The sequence below is a fragment of the Peromyscus eremicus genome, chromosome 3, assembly GCF_949786415.1.
Source record: "Peromyscus eremicus chromosome 3, PerEre_H2_v1, whole genome shotgun sequence".
In the NCBI taxonomy this organism is placed as follows: Eukaryota; Metazoa; Chordata; class Mammalia; order Rodentia; family Cricetidae; genus Peromyscus; species Peromyscus eremicus.
In genome coordinates this window covers 3,964,480-3,982,056 of record NC_081418.1, presented here as the reverse complement: position 1 = coordinate 3,982,056, position 17,577 = coordinate 3,964,480, and the positions used below count along the sequence as shown (strand labels likewise).

Below are 17,577 nucleotides of genomic sequence, written 5' to 3'. Positions count from 1 at the left end.
CAGAGAACAAGCTACTAAGCAACATTTCTTCATGGTTTCTGCTTCACTTCCTGCCTCAAGCTCCTGCCGTGACTTCTCTGGATGATGGACTATAACAGAAATGTAAGCCAAATAAACCCTTTCTGCTCCAAAGCTGCTTTGGGTCATAGTATTTGTCACAGCAATGGAAAGCCAAGTAGGACACCGTTCTCAAAGCAGACGAAGGACGGCCATCTAGAAACTGCTGCTTGAAGAATACTTCGATGCACAGGATGGCTTTCCACAGGCCATCTTGGCTCCACCCTTCCTTTGCCCTGGCTTGAAATCTCCTTTGTGATATAGAAAACAGTTTCATGATTCTGTTAATGATGGTACTCTGTAGGAAATTTTTCTGATCTTTACTTCCAGTACATCTGATGGTCTAGTTAATGTCTAAGGCTCTGCTATAACCAGAAAGAAAAATATACAAAATGTGTGTCCTCCTGAACATCTTGTTTGTTTGTTTGTTTTTTGGTTTTTTTCGAGACAGGGTTTCTCTGTGTAGCTTTGTGCCTCTCCTGGAACTCACTTGGTAGCCCAGGCTGGCCTCGAACTCACAGAGATCCGCCTGGCTCTGCCTCCCGAGTGCTGGGATTAAAGGCGTGCGCCACCACCGCCCGGCATCCTGAACATCTTGATCTCCATGGATCTCATCTCCACTGAAGCACGCTGTGATCTGGGCCTAATAACTACTTAACCTGTTTTCTCACTCTTTTGTGTTTCTTTCGTTGCTCATTTGACCGTTCCTTGTGTAAATCTCACTTCCCAGTACCTGTTACCTTGTGTATTCTCTTCTTAGGACTTCATAAATGTTAAATTCCTGGTTATTTGCCCATTGTCCCATGAGCTCCCCGGATACATCTGTATGGAGTCAACTTTTTAGTTCTAATGGCCAGCTGAGCAATTGAGTAATCCTTGAATTATAATGCTTAAACATCACTGGGGTGCTTATCAATGACAGAGATTTGTACCAACCACCTGCCCCCCCCCCCACATCATATTTCCTCTCCCCCACAAAGCCCAGGACTTAGTAGTTCAGGGAAGACCCAGAAGATATTGCTAACAAGACCACGAAGTGACCCCAACACAAGGACCCAGCACCCCTTTAAGAAAGTCTCCACTGGGAACATTTCTCTTGATTATAGATTTCTGGACAAGAAAACATTTTTTTTTCCTAAACGAGATTTTTTTTTTTCATTCCTAAAATTCCATTTCAAAAATTAGAATGCAGACATTTTTTAATCTACTGCTTTCCTGGCTGGTATGAAAGTATTTAGGAGTAAGATAGCTTAATGTGAGTAGATGAAATTGCTATTAATCACTTTTGGAGAAAATGTAGGAATCCCAGGAACATGCTGTAATTTGCATCACTTTTGTACTGCCTCCGCCAGCTCTGTAGTTAACAAAAACAATTGTTTATGAAAAGCGTGGTTTAAGATGAAAATACTGCTTCTGCAAAAGGCAGGAAACAGTGTCAGAGCGTAAGGACTCTGCTCTCCCCACTGGAGAATCCTGTATTTGTAATAAATTCTTTTCGCTCTGGATGAGTTCTGCATTTTCAATGAGGTTAACTTGGCAACATTCTAGTTGATTTTAATAAAAATAGCTGCTTTGAGGACAGGGAGCTGAGGTTGCCAAATTTACAGCCGCCTTGCACAATTACTCTTACACCTCCTTCAGGGCTACTTAGAACCAGTAAGCAAATTAAGTGTATCGATTGCAATTTTGTTGGACTAACCCGGCTTATTTTTTTCTCAAGGAATAAACTTGATTCCTTTTAGTATGTGTCTTTTCAGAGTGATCTCTTTTCTTTTCAGCCATAACACAAAGACAACATCATGGCTGGATCCACGACTTGCGAAAAAGGCTAAACCTCCAGAAGAGTGCAAAGAAAATGGTAGGTTATTAAGTTTTTATGCTTTTCAGCAGTGCACTTTGAGGATGTTTGTGAATTCTTAAAAGAGATTCTTATGTAAAAAGGCAATGATCTGGCTGAAACCATTTCTAAATGTAAGATTTACTGCTAGGATAGGAGAGTGAACTCGGCGTTTCAGCGGGGCCATGTGGTTTACTGTCCCTCCCCGTGGAGATGCTGCAGAATATCATATCACCTCTCTGTCATTTCTGTGGGTTCTCTTTGACCTCTGGCCTGACTTTCTCCCACCTACTAAGGACTTTTTGTTTGCAGGATGTCTCTCTGAGTATTCTGGTCGTTTAGCTAAAGTCAGATAGGATGCAGAGAGAAGCAATATTGCGAACTGTAAATAATACTTGATGTCTGCTTCAAAGGCAACAGCATTCTGCCAGTTAGCAAGGAGTCAGTGTTTAAAAGAAACATTTTATTCTATAAAAAGGCAGTTGAATAAAGCAAATAATTGCCTGAGTGTCCTAGATGATCCTTGCTCTTTTCCAGGTCCTAGTATAAATACAGAGGATTGCTTTAAAATGGACTGTTTGCATGTATGAGAAGAATTCTTTTAAAATAGAGTCCTAGATGAATGCAAGCCTTGTTTTAAATTAGTAAATTACATAGATGAAGTCTGTAATTGAGGATCCTTGTAATTTCTAAAAAATATTTGGTTGATGTTAAAATGAGTTCTTACCATTTGTTTAAATTAAATAGTAGACTTTCTAGTGGCTTATTATTTGACCATATTCACAGCCTTCTTCTGATCAAACTTTTAGAGCCTGTACGGAAGCAATATCACTGATGGGCACATAAAGTTGACAAGAGTGATGGGGAATATTTAAACTTTTTCAAAGTTCATTTTAAGTTATTTAAAAAAATCCCTCTAATTCTAAGAGCTATTTTCTTTTAACAATAACTCTAACTTCCTGAAATAATGTTTTGAGTTCCTATATAAAAGCAGGATAAATATACTACCAAGTTAAATTAAAAATTAGAAAATTCCGTTTTATGTATAGATAAATATATATATATATATAATCAATGTAATCAAATCTATATTTAACTTTCTTTTTATAGTTGTATCTATTACTGTTTCCGAACACAACTGTGTATGGATGTAGCCTATAGAACTAATATACAATCTGGCTTTTTAGCACACTTAGGTTATATCAAATTGACACCACTAAGACATGTATTGCAAACTGTGATAGGCTGTAAATTAAAATTACCTTATGTGTTATATCAAAGAGTTACAATTTACTTTGTCATAGATGTGTAATCTTAGTATATTCTCATTAAAATGAATCTAACAATGTAAGTTTGTGAATACTGCATTTCTCAGCTTTCTGGCCCCTTTGAGTTGTTCTTTTCATTTCCTCTACATCCTAGGAGACATGTAAGAACAATATTGTGCATTTTACAATATTCCACTGTTAATTGTTTGAACATCTATATTTATCTGTGTTATCTGAATGGTAGATGTTCAAATACAATGCTAATGCCTAAAATTGTATGTCACTGAAAAATGAGGTCTAGAGACCACTTGATCAGAGTGTCTCAGTGCTGGTCAGTTACTGTTTGTCTTCATTTTCTACAAAGTAATTCATGGACTGGGATGCTGGACAATAAAAGTCACATTTATTTCACTTGAATGCTGCTATTCTGGACACACAATTTATGTTTTCTTGCCAAGAAAAGTGCTTTGGGGTAATACTTTTTCTTTTGTTTTATTTTTCTCTTCTTTAAATAACATGAGTTACTACTGAGTGTGTAAAATGTTAACTGATTGCTTTGGGGGCTGCTGATTAAGTCAATTGTGCATCACAATCAGCTCAGACCCATGAAGTTGGTGTAGTGATGTTCTGAATTATAGAATGTGTGTAAAATATGTATTAAAAAACTGTAGGTCTTTGACGTGATGATAGCTTTCTCCAACTGAAACACCCCCTTCCTCTGCCAGGCAGAGAAAGTCACTGTCAGTTGCTTTAATCCAATCTAGAATGGAGCCAATCAGAAGTTGGATCATGCTCTGTGAGACACAGTCCATCTCTGGTTTGTCCTCATTCTCTGGGTATTTGTGTGCCAGGGTTTTCAACTAACAGCCTAGTGCAGCTTGGCAAACACTGTCTGAAAGCGGCCAGATAGTACGTATTTTAGGCTTCAAAGGTCACCCCAGCATCTTCGCATCTACTCACTTGGCTTCAGCAGTCAAAGTGAACATATGAAGGTCATAATTATATTCCTAGAAATCCTTACTTGTAGATACAGAAATGTAATTTTGTATGCCTTCATGGAACAAAATAATCTTACTCTTTTTCCTTGACTATTTAAAATATATAACTTTACTCTTAGGTAACATAAAATTAAAGGTGGGCTAGATTTGATACCTAGGATGCATTTTAGTCAATTTCATCACCGGGGCCTTTCTCTCTTAGCAGGTCTTGAACACTAATATCTTAAATGTTTCATTCTCAAAACCGTGGGAATGTAAATATTCTACTCTGTTTTGTTGTTGTGTTCTGTTTTGCTTTTCATTTTCAGGCATTTTAGCTGAGCTTGTGTGTGTGTGTGTGTGTGTGTGTGTGTGTGTGTGTGTGTGTGTGTGTGTCTGTCTGTCTGTCTGTCTGTCTGTAGACCCTGCAGTTGTCTGAATTTGACAACTGTTGCGATTGTCTGGCATTTGGACTCATCTGTTTATATTCCCTGTTTCATCACTACAGTCTCTAAGGATTCCTAATCAATGTGCTCATTTCCCTCACCTCCATCAAAGCTTCTCTTCAAAAATCAGCTCTGAACTTAGATTTTTAAGATTCCTCAGGTCAGTATGAGGAGCTGGACATCTTCCCGAATCTCACCAGTTTTCTCTGCTACACAGAATTTTCAACTTTCTATCCAACCTGCAGCCTGCTGGGCACACTTGCCCAAGGATAGCTATAAACAAATACAAAATGTAAACCTACTCAAGCATTATATGAGAACTTTTGTGAGGGTGTGTGTGTGTACGTGTGTGTGTTATAACTTGATTGAGTACATTTCAAACTTGAACTTTTTGAGTGACCATATCATGTGGCACTATCAAAAGTTAGGTTGTACTCTGATCCCTTTGATTTTTTTCAACATTTTACCTAGATTTTCACATAAGTCAATCCTACCTGGGAGGGAAAATTTAAGTCCAGTTATTTTTAAATGGGGGAGAGAAACAATCTCGTTACATAACCTAGTGCAGACTTGCCTCAACTTCACAATCCTCCTGTCTCATCCTTCTGAGTGCTGACATGGTATGTGGCACCGTAGCAGGCCCCTAAACTCTCAAGATTGAGTGCTATGTGTGTATGAATATTTGCTATGGATCTGTTAATATACACAGCTTCACATCTCTTCACATAGGTGCCTAACTTCTTCTTAGTTATAACTGGAAGTTAAGTGAAAGAAAAATGGGAGGAGTTCTCAGCTGACTCAAATGATCCTTATTGAGAGAAAAAAGGCCAAGAACATCTATCTCTCCCTGGTATCAGGGGAGAAAAGGTGGTCTGATTTGAATATGTATGAAATGAATACTTTTTCTGTTTACAAGAAAGCAATCACTTGGCTCTTTTAATTTGAAAGCTAATACACCCACTAAACATAAAAGCAACTCCCTTCTCACAGTATCATTTAAAATATCAAAGTCATTGTGCCCTGTGAATCTGTCATAGCTCTGTACAGTTTGGGAGTTTTAGCACCAGTTTACTTGGCAGAAAAAAAAGTCTCCACCTACTACTGGATTCTAATAATAGAATTTGAGGGAGTGCTATTTTGTAATCCAATATAGTCGTATTTAAAATGCCACAGGGGGGAAAAAGGTTAACTATTGAATAATGTGGATGCAAAACTGGTTAAACATTTCACCCTCAGAATCATCAGTGTTGTGCATCTCCTGAGACATTTTCAATCATAGTCCTTCCTATGGTGACAAATCCCACAAGAATCATCAAGTGGAAGAGTCTGTTAGAGACTAGGAGATAAGTCAGTTGGTAAAGGGCTTGCTATAGAAACATGAATATCCGAGTTTGATCCAAAGCAAGCAAATTAAAAAAAAAAACAAAAAAAACAAAAAACTGAGCACAACGACAGTTGCCTGCAATCTCAGGACAGGGAAAGTGGAGATGGGTAGATCCCAGGGGCTCACTGGCTAGGCAATCAAACTGAATAGGTGAGCTCCAGGTTCAGTGAAAGAGCCTGTCTCAAAAGGTAAAGTGGTAAGTGACTGAGGAAGACAATCAGTGTCAAGCTCTGGCCTTGCATGTGCACATACACATACATGCAGATCTTCACACATAAGTATACCCCTACAGACACACACACACACACACCCCACACATGCATACACACACACAAAATAAAGTAACCTATGGAACAGTTCTGTTTAAGTTGAAATATGACTCAGCTCAATAGCATCTCCCAATGTTATGTTCAGGAGAAGAAATCCTGTCATTGTGTAGCCAGGAACAACTGCTCCAAACCCTCTCATGCGAGGGACTGATTCTTCATGGTGATTCTTATCTGTAGGAGGAGAATTCTTTCTTCAAAAAAGACTTAGCTTCCTGTATAGGAAGGACTGTTTTATTGCACTCTCTGTTCAGATCCTTAAGATAGTACTCAGCCAGTGAGCCTCCTAGACAGCAGGCCCACGGGGGTGGAGGGAAGAGCTGGTCTACCTTATCAGCTTTGGGTTTCTCTAAGGTTCTCGGAGAGTTGGGAGTGAAAAAATCCATGTGGGCTAAAGTTATCCATCTAGTTAGCTCTGGCCTGATATTAATAGATTGGTATTTTCCCCTTCATTCTGTTAAAATGGCTCTAAATTTTCACAAAATGATGATTACTTCTGCATCAACTGACTGGATAGGCTCATTTCTGGCTCATATCTGAATTATGAGTGACTTTTCATGTGTTACTACAGAAAAAGAAATCAGCTTTAACCACTGCCTCCATGAGCTTATATTTCCACTGACACTAACTAGTCCTTTGAACTTTATTTTTAAAAAAATACATAAGAATGAATACAGAAAAGGTCATGCTTTATAGTACCTATTAAATACAATTTTTTTTCAAGAGAAGGAACTTGTCCTTCAAAAATAATAGAAAATACAACTTAGGTTCAAGTCATTTCTTAAATGAGTTTTATAAAATTGGCATAAATGAAGTTATACTTACATTTTTTTAGATTCTTTTTTTAAGATTGTTCTACTTTATATGGAAAGTCTGGCCTGTTTTCTCATTTAATTCTTTTTAATAATTACTAAGTCCCAATTTCTCAAGTGTATTCAGTATAATCAAATTAATTTTATATTTACATTCCTTCAATCTGAAGAGCTTGCTAAGAATTTGGAAGTGTATTACTATAAAAATTATTTACCATTATGTGTTGATAAGGATATTTTCTTTCTTATTTTGGGCATTCTGATGGTGGGTGGGTCAGTTAGAATTTCCCTAGTGGCTGATGTACCAAGCATCTTCCCATGTAATTACTAGTCGTCTGCAAGCGCTACACAGTGGAATGCCACATCATGGTTTGGCCCATTTTGACTGATTTCTTTCAGTTCCACTTTTGAGCACAGATATGAACTATTTTGATCTGGCTATGAATCATTTCATTTGATGTACTCTCACTAAACACCTTGTTCTTGTCCGTCATTTGTCCTTTCATCCTCTTCCCAGGAACTTGTGCCGATGTTTTTATGTCAATGAGTCCAACTCACATCACCATTCATGAATCAGCTAGCCCCAGGTCCCTAAGGTGTTCTCATTGTTTTTGTAAATATTGGCCAGTTTTATATGCAGGTGGTCTTCATTTTAGTTAGTTTATATACAGTGTCTCAGGCTGTGGTTCTTCCATTTTTCCTTTGAGGATATCCAGTGAGCAGCACTGTTGAAAGGCTAGCCCCCCCCCCCCCCCGCCCCGTGACTACATGTGTTCTATCATACGTCTTGCATTCCACTGATCCATGTTTATGTTTGATCACAGGTGTCATTGTCTCTTGATTTCCATAACTACCTAGTAAACTTTCACCATACAGAGTGGTAATTCCTATTTTATTCTTGATCAAATTGCTTTATTTATTAGGTTCCTTACTTTTCCATATAATTTTTAGAATGTTTGTCTATGACTGTAGAAAATGTTACTGGTATTCTGAAAGGAATTACATTGAACTTATAAATCAATATGGGGAGAACTAATATATTTAATAATATGTGTTCCAATCCATGGGCATAATAATTCATATTGTTGATGTATTATTTGATTTTCTCATTAGTGCTTTCCTAATTTTCCAGAAAAACATATTCAGCATGTTTTTAGTATATAAGTAAGCTTTCCATTTTTCAGAATGTACATAGTAGTGTGTTTTAATCTCATTTTGAGAATATTCACTTTTAACACATATAAAAGCATTTGATTTTGCTGTGTTAATTTTGTGTGATTTGACCAAAGTTATGTATAAGCTATGGAAATTTTCCTAGATTCCATAAGATTTCAACCTACACAATAATGTTATTTCTAATTTGATATGGTATATTTATATTGTATTATCTATTTATATTATATTTATATTCTGAAATATTGAAACTTTACTTTAGTTAAGCCTAACTTGGGCATGGTGTATAATTCTGCACCTGTACTGCTTTGTTAATGTGCTGATATTTTATTAAAGATGTAGTGCCTGTGTTTGTGAGCAATACTGGCCTCTGTTTTCCTTTTTTGTACACTTTTATCTGGCCTTCATATCAGGGTAATACTGGACACATAAAATGAGTACATGTGCTGTGGTGAGGTCTTGTTTTGTATTTTCCTTTGCAGTACAAGTCTTGAATCCTAGGCTTTGCACATGCAAGGCAAGCAGTCTGCTGCCTAGCTTTGTCCCAGTCCTAATATGAGTTAATTATCAAACCTGCCTGTTCTAGTTTATGCTCTGTTACTGTGATAAATACCATGACTACGGGCAACTTGATAAGGAAAGGCTTTGTTACAGTCCCTCATCAAGAGAAGTTAGGACAGATAGGAAGACTGTTAATTCCTGCTCAGAGGTTCATGGTGAGCTACTGTTTCTCTATAGCCCAGGTCCACATGCCCCAGTATGGCACCATACACAGTGAGCTGCCGCCCGCCCCACTCCTGACACACACAATTAGCAATGAAAAATGTCCCATAGACATGCTTCTAGGGCAAGTTGATTGAGGCAGTTCCTTGGTTGAGGTTCCCTCTTGTCTTCACTGGTATGTCAAGGCGACAGCCAAGGTTAGGGATCTCGTCCTTTCTCCTTCCTGTAAGAGAATGGCTTTCAGTTATTCTTTATGTGACTGGTAACGTTATCCTGGAGATCACCTGGCCTGGCAGAGTTCTCACTGGGACTTTAATTGAAAATTCAGTTGTGTTGAGCATAATGGAAAGATTTAGTCACATGCTTCATCTTGTTTCAGTTTTGGTGATCTGTAGCTTCATAGGAATTGATCCATTTCTTCTAAGTGGTCATATAAGAAAAATTAGTTCATGTCTTCCACATCGTTGAATTTGGTGAACAAATTATGTAAACATACCTTTAATTCTGCTGTTTCAACCTATGTCTTAATAAGATTTTTATTTATGTTACTATTCTTTCAAGAGTTCTATATGCTATTTTCTTTTTTAATATGAGTTTTGAGCACTTGAATTCCCTCATAACTGCATGGTAAGAATGTTTACATGCTGAACTATCTGCCCGTCCTTTATGACTGATTTGAAGTCACTATCAGGCAGTTCAAATATGTTCTTTGACTAGTGTCAGTTACCTCTTCATCCATTCATATCTGGCTCTTGATATGAGGAGTTACATTTATCTTAGACATTTTCTATATACTTTTGTAAAACGGGCATTTGAAGTAAAATCTTTGTTTTAGCAATGTCCTTGTTTCATTTCATATGAAACAAGTTTTGGCTTATTTTATGTGTTTTAGTTCCAATGCAATTTAGTTTCTTGAGCCCTTAAAATGGAATTTTTCTTACTTCTGAATTGAAAACTTCTGGTATATCAAGCTCCTGGTGCCACTTCTGAGCAAGTGGTCACTCAAGGCACATCTGTGGGCCACACTCAGGGCACCTCTGTGGGCCACATTCAAGGCAGATCTGTAGGCCAACACTCAAGGTATATCTGTGGGCCACACTCAAGGCAAATCTGTGGGCCACATTCAAGGCAAATCTGTAGGCCATAAGCTGACTGTAGCAGCGATGTGAGAAACTAGAACTGTGAGAAGGAAAGTGACTTTCCCTTCCAGCCTACACAGACTGACAGGCGTGGGGCACGGATAGGACATCCTTTACTGATGTCAACAATACAGATGCATTAGCCCGTGACTGCTGATGAGGAACGGGTCAGTTTTTTTTTTTTTTTTTTTTTTTTTTTTTTTTTTTTTTTGTACTATTGATGATACCACAGGTAAAATGTAAAATGTATCATCCTTGCAAATAGTGTTCAGGGATGAGGCTCTCAGTTCCCTGGTGCTTTTCCCTGGTCCTGGACATTTTTCCAGAAGGAATAGGATTTTCTCACTTGTTGGCTTCCTTCATCAGTTATACCCTTGTCTGCATCAGGCTGGAGCTGCCTCTACACATAGCTGAAATAGGACAGTGACAAAGGAAGCCTAGAGACTCCCGGTGTTGTCCTTCTTGAATCCTAAGATCCCTAGCCAATCTGCCTGTCTCTTTCAGAATTGTCTATGATTTCCTGTTGAATCACCAGAGTTTTAATTGTAATTAGAGGAGACGAAAAGGAAAAATTGAGTCTTCACCTTTTTTATGGATTAAGATGTCTATACGTTTTTTTTGTACTAAATGATAACTTTGGAGGCCAGAAACCTGAAAGAGGAATGAATGTATGTGATGGAGGCTGATTTAAGTAGGAGAGAGGCTGATCATATAACATAAGTGATAGAAATGTACAAGTAAGTGTATGTAGGAGGGGCTAATATAAGTAGGGGGCTGGATAGCAGAACATAAGTGATGGAAATGTACAAGGAGGATTAGTAGGGGTGATAAGTTTATGCCGGAATGAGAGCAGAGAAATGGGAGGCAGGACAGGGTGGGGGAAAGGCCAGCTAAATCTAATCAAATATGGAAAGGCATATTTGATTACTTTTACTTTGTAAGCTATTTTAAAATGACAGAGTACTTTAAACTTCAGGAGTGTTTTTATCCTTTCTCTTTGAAAATACCAACAATCAGTGATGTAAGTTTTCAGTTCACATTTATCACACAGTCATGCTGTAGTTCAGAGTTAAGGCCCTTGATCCTTGAACATAAATGATAAAATCTGAGTCCAAGACAATTATTAATGTTACATCCTTCATGCACACACAAGATGCTTAAACCAGATATACTAAAGTCTAACATGTATGTTAAAGAAACTGCTTACATATTTTATATATAATGTTATATTTCAATAAAAGGGGCTTATTGATATTTTCTTATTTTTCCCCCTATGAACTACCATATCAGCAAATAGACTGATTGATAAGTGTGATTGCAAATATTTTGTGTTCTGTAATTTATTCCTAAACCAATGGAGTAAATATAACTCTCTGAAAATTATTTTAAAGTATTTAATTAGATTCCGAGTTCATGAAATTTTTAAAAAAAGAACAAGCGTCTGTTGTTCTCTGTATTTCTTAAATATTCACTCCAGTCCACAATACTTTAGAATGCTCTTCCTGTGAGCTAAATGTGGTTCTGTCAATCACACTGGCAGGCATTCCATTAAGTGTCCCTCAGTGGTGAGGTCTGCTCAGTAATGCAGAAAGGGAAAGAAAAAGGCTAAACAGGGATCTGAATTGTTACACACAAGCTCTTCAAAACTGAAAGGCCCTGATCCAGGTCACTGACACAAAGTCAAGCCCTTGTACATTAGCTATGACTTACGCTGAATTGGGAGAGGGATGTGTAATTTCAGTGGCTGCTGTGCGATGATCTAATATCACTTCTATGCATGGAACTATAGTTTCCTAAGTGCCAAGAACCATAAACCCACATTTCTCAAAGCTGCTGGTAATAAAAAAGGATGCATCCCCAGATATGGTGAAGAAGGAGCACTTAGGACTGTGGCTTGGCTTCAGCACCAAGTATCTCAAATGGCTGGTTTTCATAGAGGCCAACCATTCAGCCATTGATGCTATTTAAGAAAAAAAAAAATCTCCCTGGAGAATTAGATTTTTCAAGGGTTGGGAACTCCTTGAAAATTCTGCCTTTCAACAAAAACAAGAAATATACTTTGGTGTTTTGGTACCAAACCTAGGGAGGGAGGCCAAGTAGACTTATGTCCCAGGGACTGCTTTCAAGTCAGATCCACAAAACACATGTGGAATCACTTTGTGCTCCTCTCTCTTCTGACCAGTAAGTGGTAAATCCAACATCATCCACAGTATCTGGCGCATAACATTACATCTTATATTTTCTTTCTGTATTTTCATTAAGAAATGCCTTATTCACTTACTTATTTTTGTGTATTTTACCTTTTTTTTCCTTTTTACATTTATTCAACTCAATTAAATTTCCTTTTGGGGGTGATTTACCCCCAGCTCTCTTCTGTGTTTCAAGGCTCCAGAAAGTCTCTCTGATTCTCAGTTGTATGTGTTATCAAACATTCTTATTCCTTTCAGTGTAATTTACCTACTGTAAGGGGAGCAAGTTTATCTCTGCAACTGTATCTATAAACCCACTCACCCTGCAGACTGGAACATAGTCATTCAAAATAAAAAATGGAAATAAATAAAAGTCCTTACATTCGCTCTTTCTTTCTGATGTGACAAAATCCCTGACAGGAACAGCTAATGGACTGAGGGATTGTTTTGTCCCACAGTTCAAGGGATATGGTCCGTCATGGCTGGGAAGAGACATGGAGGCAGGGAGCTGAGGTAGCTATCACGTGACAGGAAGCAGAGAGACAGATGCTGGTGCTCAGCTCACTTTGTCCTTCCGGGACCCCAGGCCACAAGTCAGTGTCACCTGCATTCAGGACATATCTTCCTCCTCAGTCAAACAATTTGAAAAGTCCCTTAAGTAGCCAAACACGTGTTCCCGTAGTGATTATTAAATCCGATCAATTTGATAGTGATGCTTGCCCATGTTATGACACCGCTGAAGCCCATTTTTAGAGAGCAATATGAGTGAGAAGACACTCTACTGACCTCTCCAAAGTGATGAGTACTTGGTAATGCTGTAGGGAATCACTATCCTTTACCACATAAGGGAAATTAAAGATATTTCCATATGAATCAACGTGAAAAAGAAGTCAATGAAAGAGATGAAGCTGAGCCCATTCTACAGCTGGCTCTCGCTTAAGGGTTCCTCCTGAATGTTCAGGTTTCCTTGGGTCACCTCATGTGGTGGGTTACTGCTCTCTTGACCCCACCCTCCATCTTGACTCCTGCATCATTAACATGCTTCAGTTTTTTTCATCTTAATTCTTTAATTCTCTCCCATTATAAATACATCCAAGTACTACATCCACTTCCTACATTCCATTTCATTTCTTTTTTGGTTTTTCGAGACAGGGTTTCTCTGTGTAGCTTTGTGCCTTTTCCTGGAACTCACTTGGTAGCCCAGGCTGGCCTCGAACTCACAGAGATCCGCCTGGCTCTGCCTCCCGAGTGCTGGGATTAAAGGCGTGCGCCACCACCGCCCGGCTCCATTTCATTTCTATTATGTTATTACACCTGGGCAATTTTAGAACTTCAACTCCTACTCCAACCAGGTCTGTTACATTTTTTGTTTGTTACATTTCAAGTCCTATTTGAAGACATACAACCTGTCCTCATTACTGAATAATGAGTTATGAATGTACTCTTCTATGTTTTCCTGTGTGAAATCTTTATAGAAAAAATATTTCTTGGGATTTCTGAAATATTTCTTCTTAAACATATTTCCATTGACTATCTCTTTTCACTGATACCAATAATGTAATTAGTCTTTCATTTTTTTCCATAGTCAATGTAAATCCATGGTTTGTACCTATGTTTAAGACTTATGTGTTTCTATGTGTCTATTCTGTTTCTTTTTCCTGGAGACAGTATCTTCTACCAGTATTGTTTTGTTTATTCCACACTGATTACTATGTGTTTTGATGCCATTAAAAACACATACACACTCCTTTCATAGAAGCAAGCTTGGATTTTTCTTAAGACTCAAGTTTTAAGTCTGTCCATAAACTTAGAACATAGAAAGAACATGAGGTTGACTCTAAGACACCAAGGAGCTTGTGATAAATGATGACTGAAGTGACAGAAGTGAGTGTGTAACTCTAAGTGTCATGATTTGGACTTTACAGACCCAAAAATTTCAGCTTTCCAATATTTCCGTGCGAGTTCTCTCTCAATATTCTCTGATTTTAACATCATAGTTACCGTGCTAGAGTTTTCTTTCAATGTGCTCTGATTTTAACATCATACTAGATGGAATGGAGTTGTAGACACTGTTTGCTCATATCATTCAGACTCATGGTACCTGGTATTCTTTAAACAGTGGCCAAATAAATAAAAAAAGTTTCCTTATACTTTTAAAGACTTCACATGTTTCTGGGCAATAAGTAGCCCTTATATTTTTTCTTAATAAAAAGTTGTCCATTTTTCCATTTTACTTTTATCTAAACTATATCAAATCATTCTATTATATTGTTGTTTAACATGTAAATTGAATTGCTGTACTTAAAACAAAGTATTGTTTTAAATCAACTGTGAAAATAATAAAGGGCTAGAAGGGTGGCTCAGTGGTTGAAAGCATTACTGCTCTTGCAGAGAACTAGGGTGTGATTTCCAGCATCCATTCAACTGTCTCACGAGTGTGTATAACTCTAGTTCCTGGGTATCTGTAGACCTCTGGCCTCTAGAGGCACTGTGCACATGCACATGGTGCATATAAATGCATGCAGGCACACACACAGATACATAAATAATTTTTTAATTAAATTAAAAAATAGCATAAAATATAAATGTATTCATCCCTCGAACAGAGAACTAGACTGTGGCTTTAGATTTAGTACATGCTGTTAGTTGTTCCCAGGTGACATGTCCATTATTATCTGTTTGTGTTGTCTTGAAAAGAGTTGCCTTCTACTAAGAAAATGTTACTGTGTTGAATGGAAAATGGCCAATGAATTCATAGGCAAATCAAGCAAAGAAAAGACTATTAACTTTTCTGTGTGGCAGCAGTTTGAAGATACTGATACAAATTGAGGAAATAAAATTTGCCATAAATTCATTCAGCGACACAATGCTGATGCCCATCTGAAAGGATAAAGACGCCTGGCTCTGTTCCCAGTGTGGCCTTGAACTCACAGAGATCCAGACAGATCCCTGCCTCCTGAGTGATAGGATTAAAGTCATGTGCTACCATTGCCTGACTTCTATGTCTAATATAGTGGCTGGCTTTTTCCTCTGATCCTCAGATAAACTATACTGGGGGACACAGATAAAATATCACCACACAGTCCTGGCTAATTTTATTATTTTTAATATTAGTTACTGTGTTTTAGATAATTATTATATATATAATTTATATTAATTATATTATCATTAATATTAATGCCATTCTCCATTTTACAGAAAAAAAAAAGCCTGTGGTCAGTCAACTCCTCTATGAAAGAAGACACAAAACAAAATAGAATCAAATGTAGCTCCATTTGACACAGAGTTTTCTTCTCATTCACTATCCCTCTGAAATGGTTTTTTATCCTCATGCTAAAATACCACTATACTGTCTTTTGTAAAAGAACAGCAGGAGTGTCACCCTTGATGGGATCTTCTCAACGCAATAACGTTGATCACTCTAATTCACTTCTAAACTAATAATTCAGTCCTAATGCAGGTAATCAGAAGCCTAGCTCAGTCTGGGCATGTGATAACAGAGAAACAATATACATTGTGCATTCTAAGGCAAGAACATGATGTATGTAACCTTGCAAAGCAATTTGGACAATCTATTAAAATTTATTGTTACCAATAAAGGAAGTGCTAACATACGTTTTATTTGAATTTACTTCTGTGCCCTAAGCTTGACAATAAAGTGAAGTTCATGGTAAAGTAGTCTATCCCACAGAAGCACTAACTTCCTGCTTCACTTAAACCCATCATTGTAGAAGAGTCTCTCTGTGCTCACCCAAAAGAATGGAATTTTCTTTCTATTTCAAAGTTTGCTCCCATAATTACAGCAAATTGTTAATTATTCTCTCTCTTCATGTTCCGTTGAAACACAGAGAGATTCAAGTTGTTTTCCAAACTCATATATGTCTTAAAACATTCTCTAAATAGATTTCTTATATTTTTTGAACACTATATGTACAAAATGAACTAGGTTGCTAGTTACATTGCATCAGAGGCAATATTTAAGGGAAAACATGAATTATGTTGATCAACTTTATCCCATTAGGAAGAAAAAATTCAGGCTATTGTAAACACCATTCTTTAGTGAGTTGCTGATATACACCATTTAATATAGGAAGAGCAATATATTAATGAGTATTAGTGTGTTTCAACTAACTTTTCATTATTCTCTCCCGATTTCATAATCTCAGTTTCAAACTAAACAGTACCGATTGAACATCACTCATACATGTAAGTGACAAAATTCCATTGCAGTTAGAGAGCCCAGGACTCAAATGGAGAGCATTATTTACAGAGGTACTGTAGAGCCCAGGGTTCAAATGGAGGGCACTATCTACAGAGATATTGTTCTCTTCATTACTGTGACAAGACAGAAAATCATGGCAGCAGGAGTTTGCACTGGTTGGTCACATTACATCCTTGGTTAAGAAGCAGAGAGCAAGCAATACTGTTGCTCAGTTTGTTTTCTTTAGTCAAGGACCTCAGCCCTTGGAAAGATGCTGCCCACAGTTAAAGTGAGTCTTCCTAATCAACTAATCTTATCTAAAGAAGGCCTCGCAGGCATGTCCAGACCCTAACCTAATCACGTTAATGGCTCACAAATGTGCCCAGAGACTTGCCTTTTTAGGTGATTGTAGATCCTGTCAAGTTAATAACCAGCATTGATCATCACAGATAGTAACAGCATGTTTTAAGTTCATTTCCTGTTTGGTCCACAGTATTGTCTTTATCTGCATTTTGCTAGGCACGATGCAAGAGATTTAACATAGAAGGATTGGTGGCGGGGGTGGAGACTATTGCCATATTGGCTTTACAGTATGATGATGGGAAAGCCATGTATTTTGATATTTTTCCATGCAAATGCACGAGTTAATGCCTAGAAAACACAAGGTTAAGACTAAACACAGTCGAGCAAATAGACTTTTGTATTTTCTACATAGTTCCACTACTATAATAGAATACCCAACATTATCAACCTCAAAGAAGTTTTAATTTGATTCAGTCATAGAGCCACAGTCCATGATCTGAGATGAAGCCACACACTGGATGCTCATGGCAGCGGAGGTTGTTCACCTCATGGCAGCCAGGGTACAGTGAAAAGAAAGGAAGGAAGCCACAGCCCTTTGAGGAACTCCTTGATGCTCTGTGTTCTCACTGTTCTCTGTCTCGTAATGGTTATACTACTTTGCAACCCTGAGAAACTGAGGAATAAGCATTCATCTCATGGGCCGTTGAAGGATACCCCATGTCCACACTTCAGCAACACTTAC

At 37.7% G+C, this 17,577-nt stretch overlaps 1 protein-coding gene across 1 annotated transcript in view; it reads left to right on the top strand.

The window, feature by feature from the left end:
- Magi2 (membrane associated guanylate kinase, WW and PDZ domain containing 2) overlaps nucleotides 1-17,577 on the top strand; it is a 609,708-nt gene that overhangs the window by 135,511 nt on the left and 456,620 nt on the right. The window contains exon 4 of the mRNA XM_059256447.1: nucleotides 1,836-1,915. Within this exon, the coding sequence (XP_059112430.1) occupies nucleotides 1,836-1,915 (80 nt within the window). The remainder of the gene's footprint in view (nucleotides 1-1,835; nucleotides 1,916-17,577) is intronic.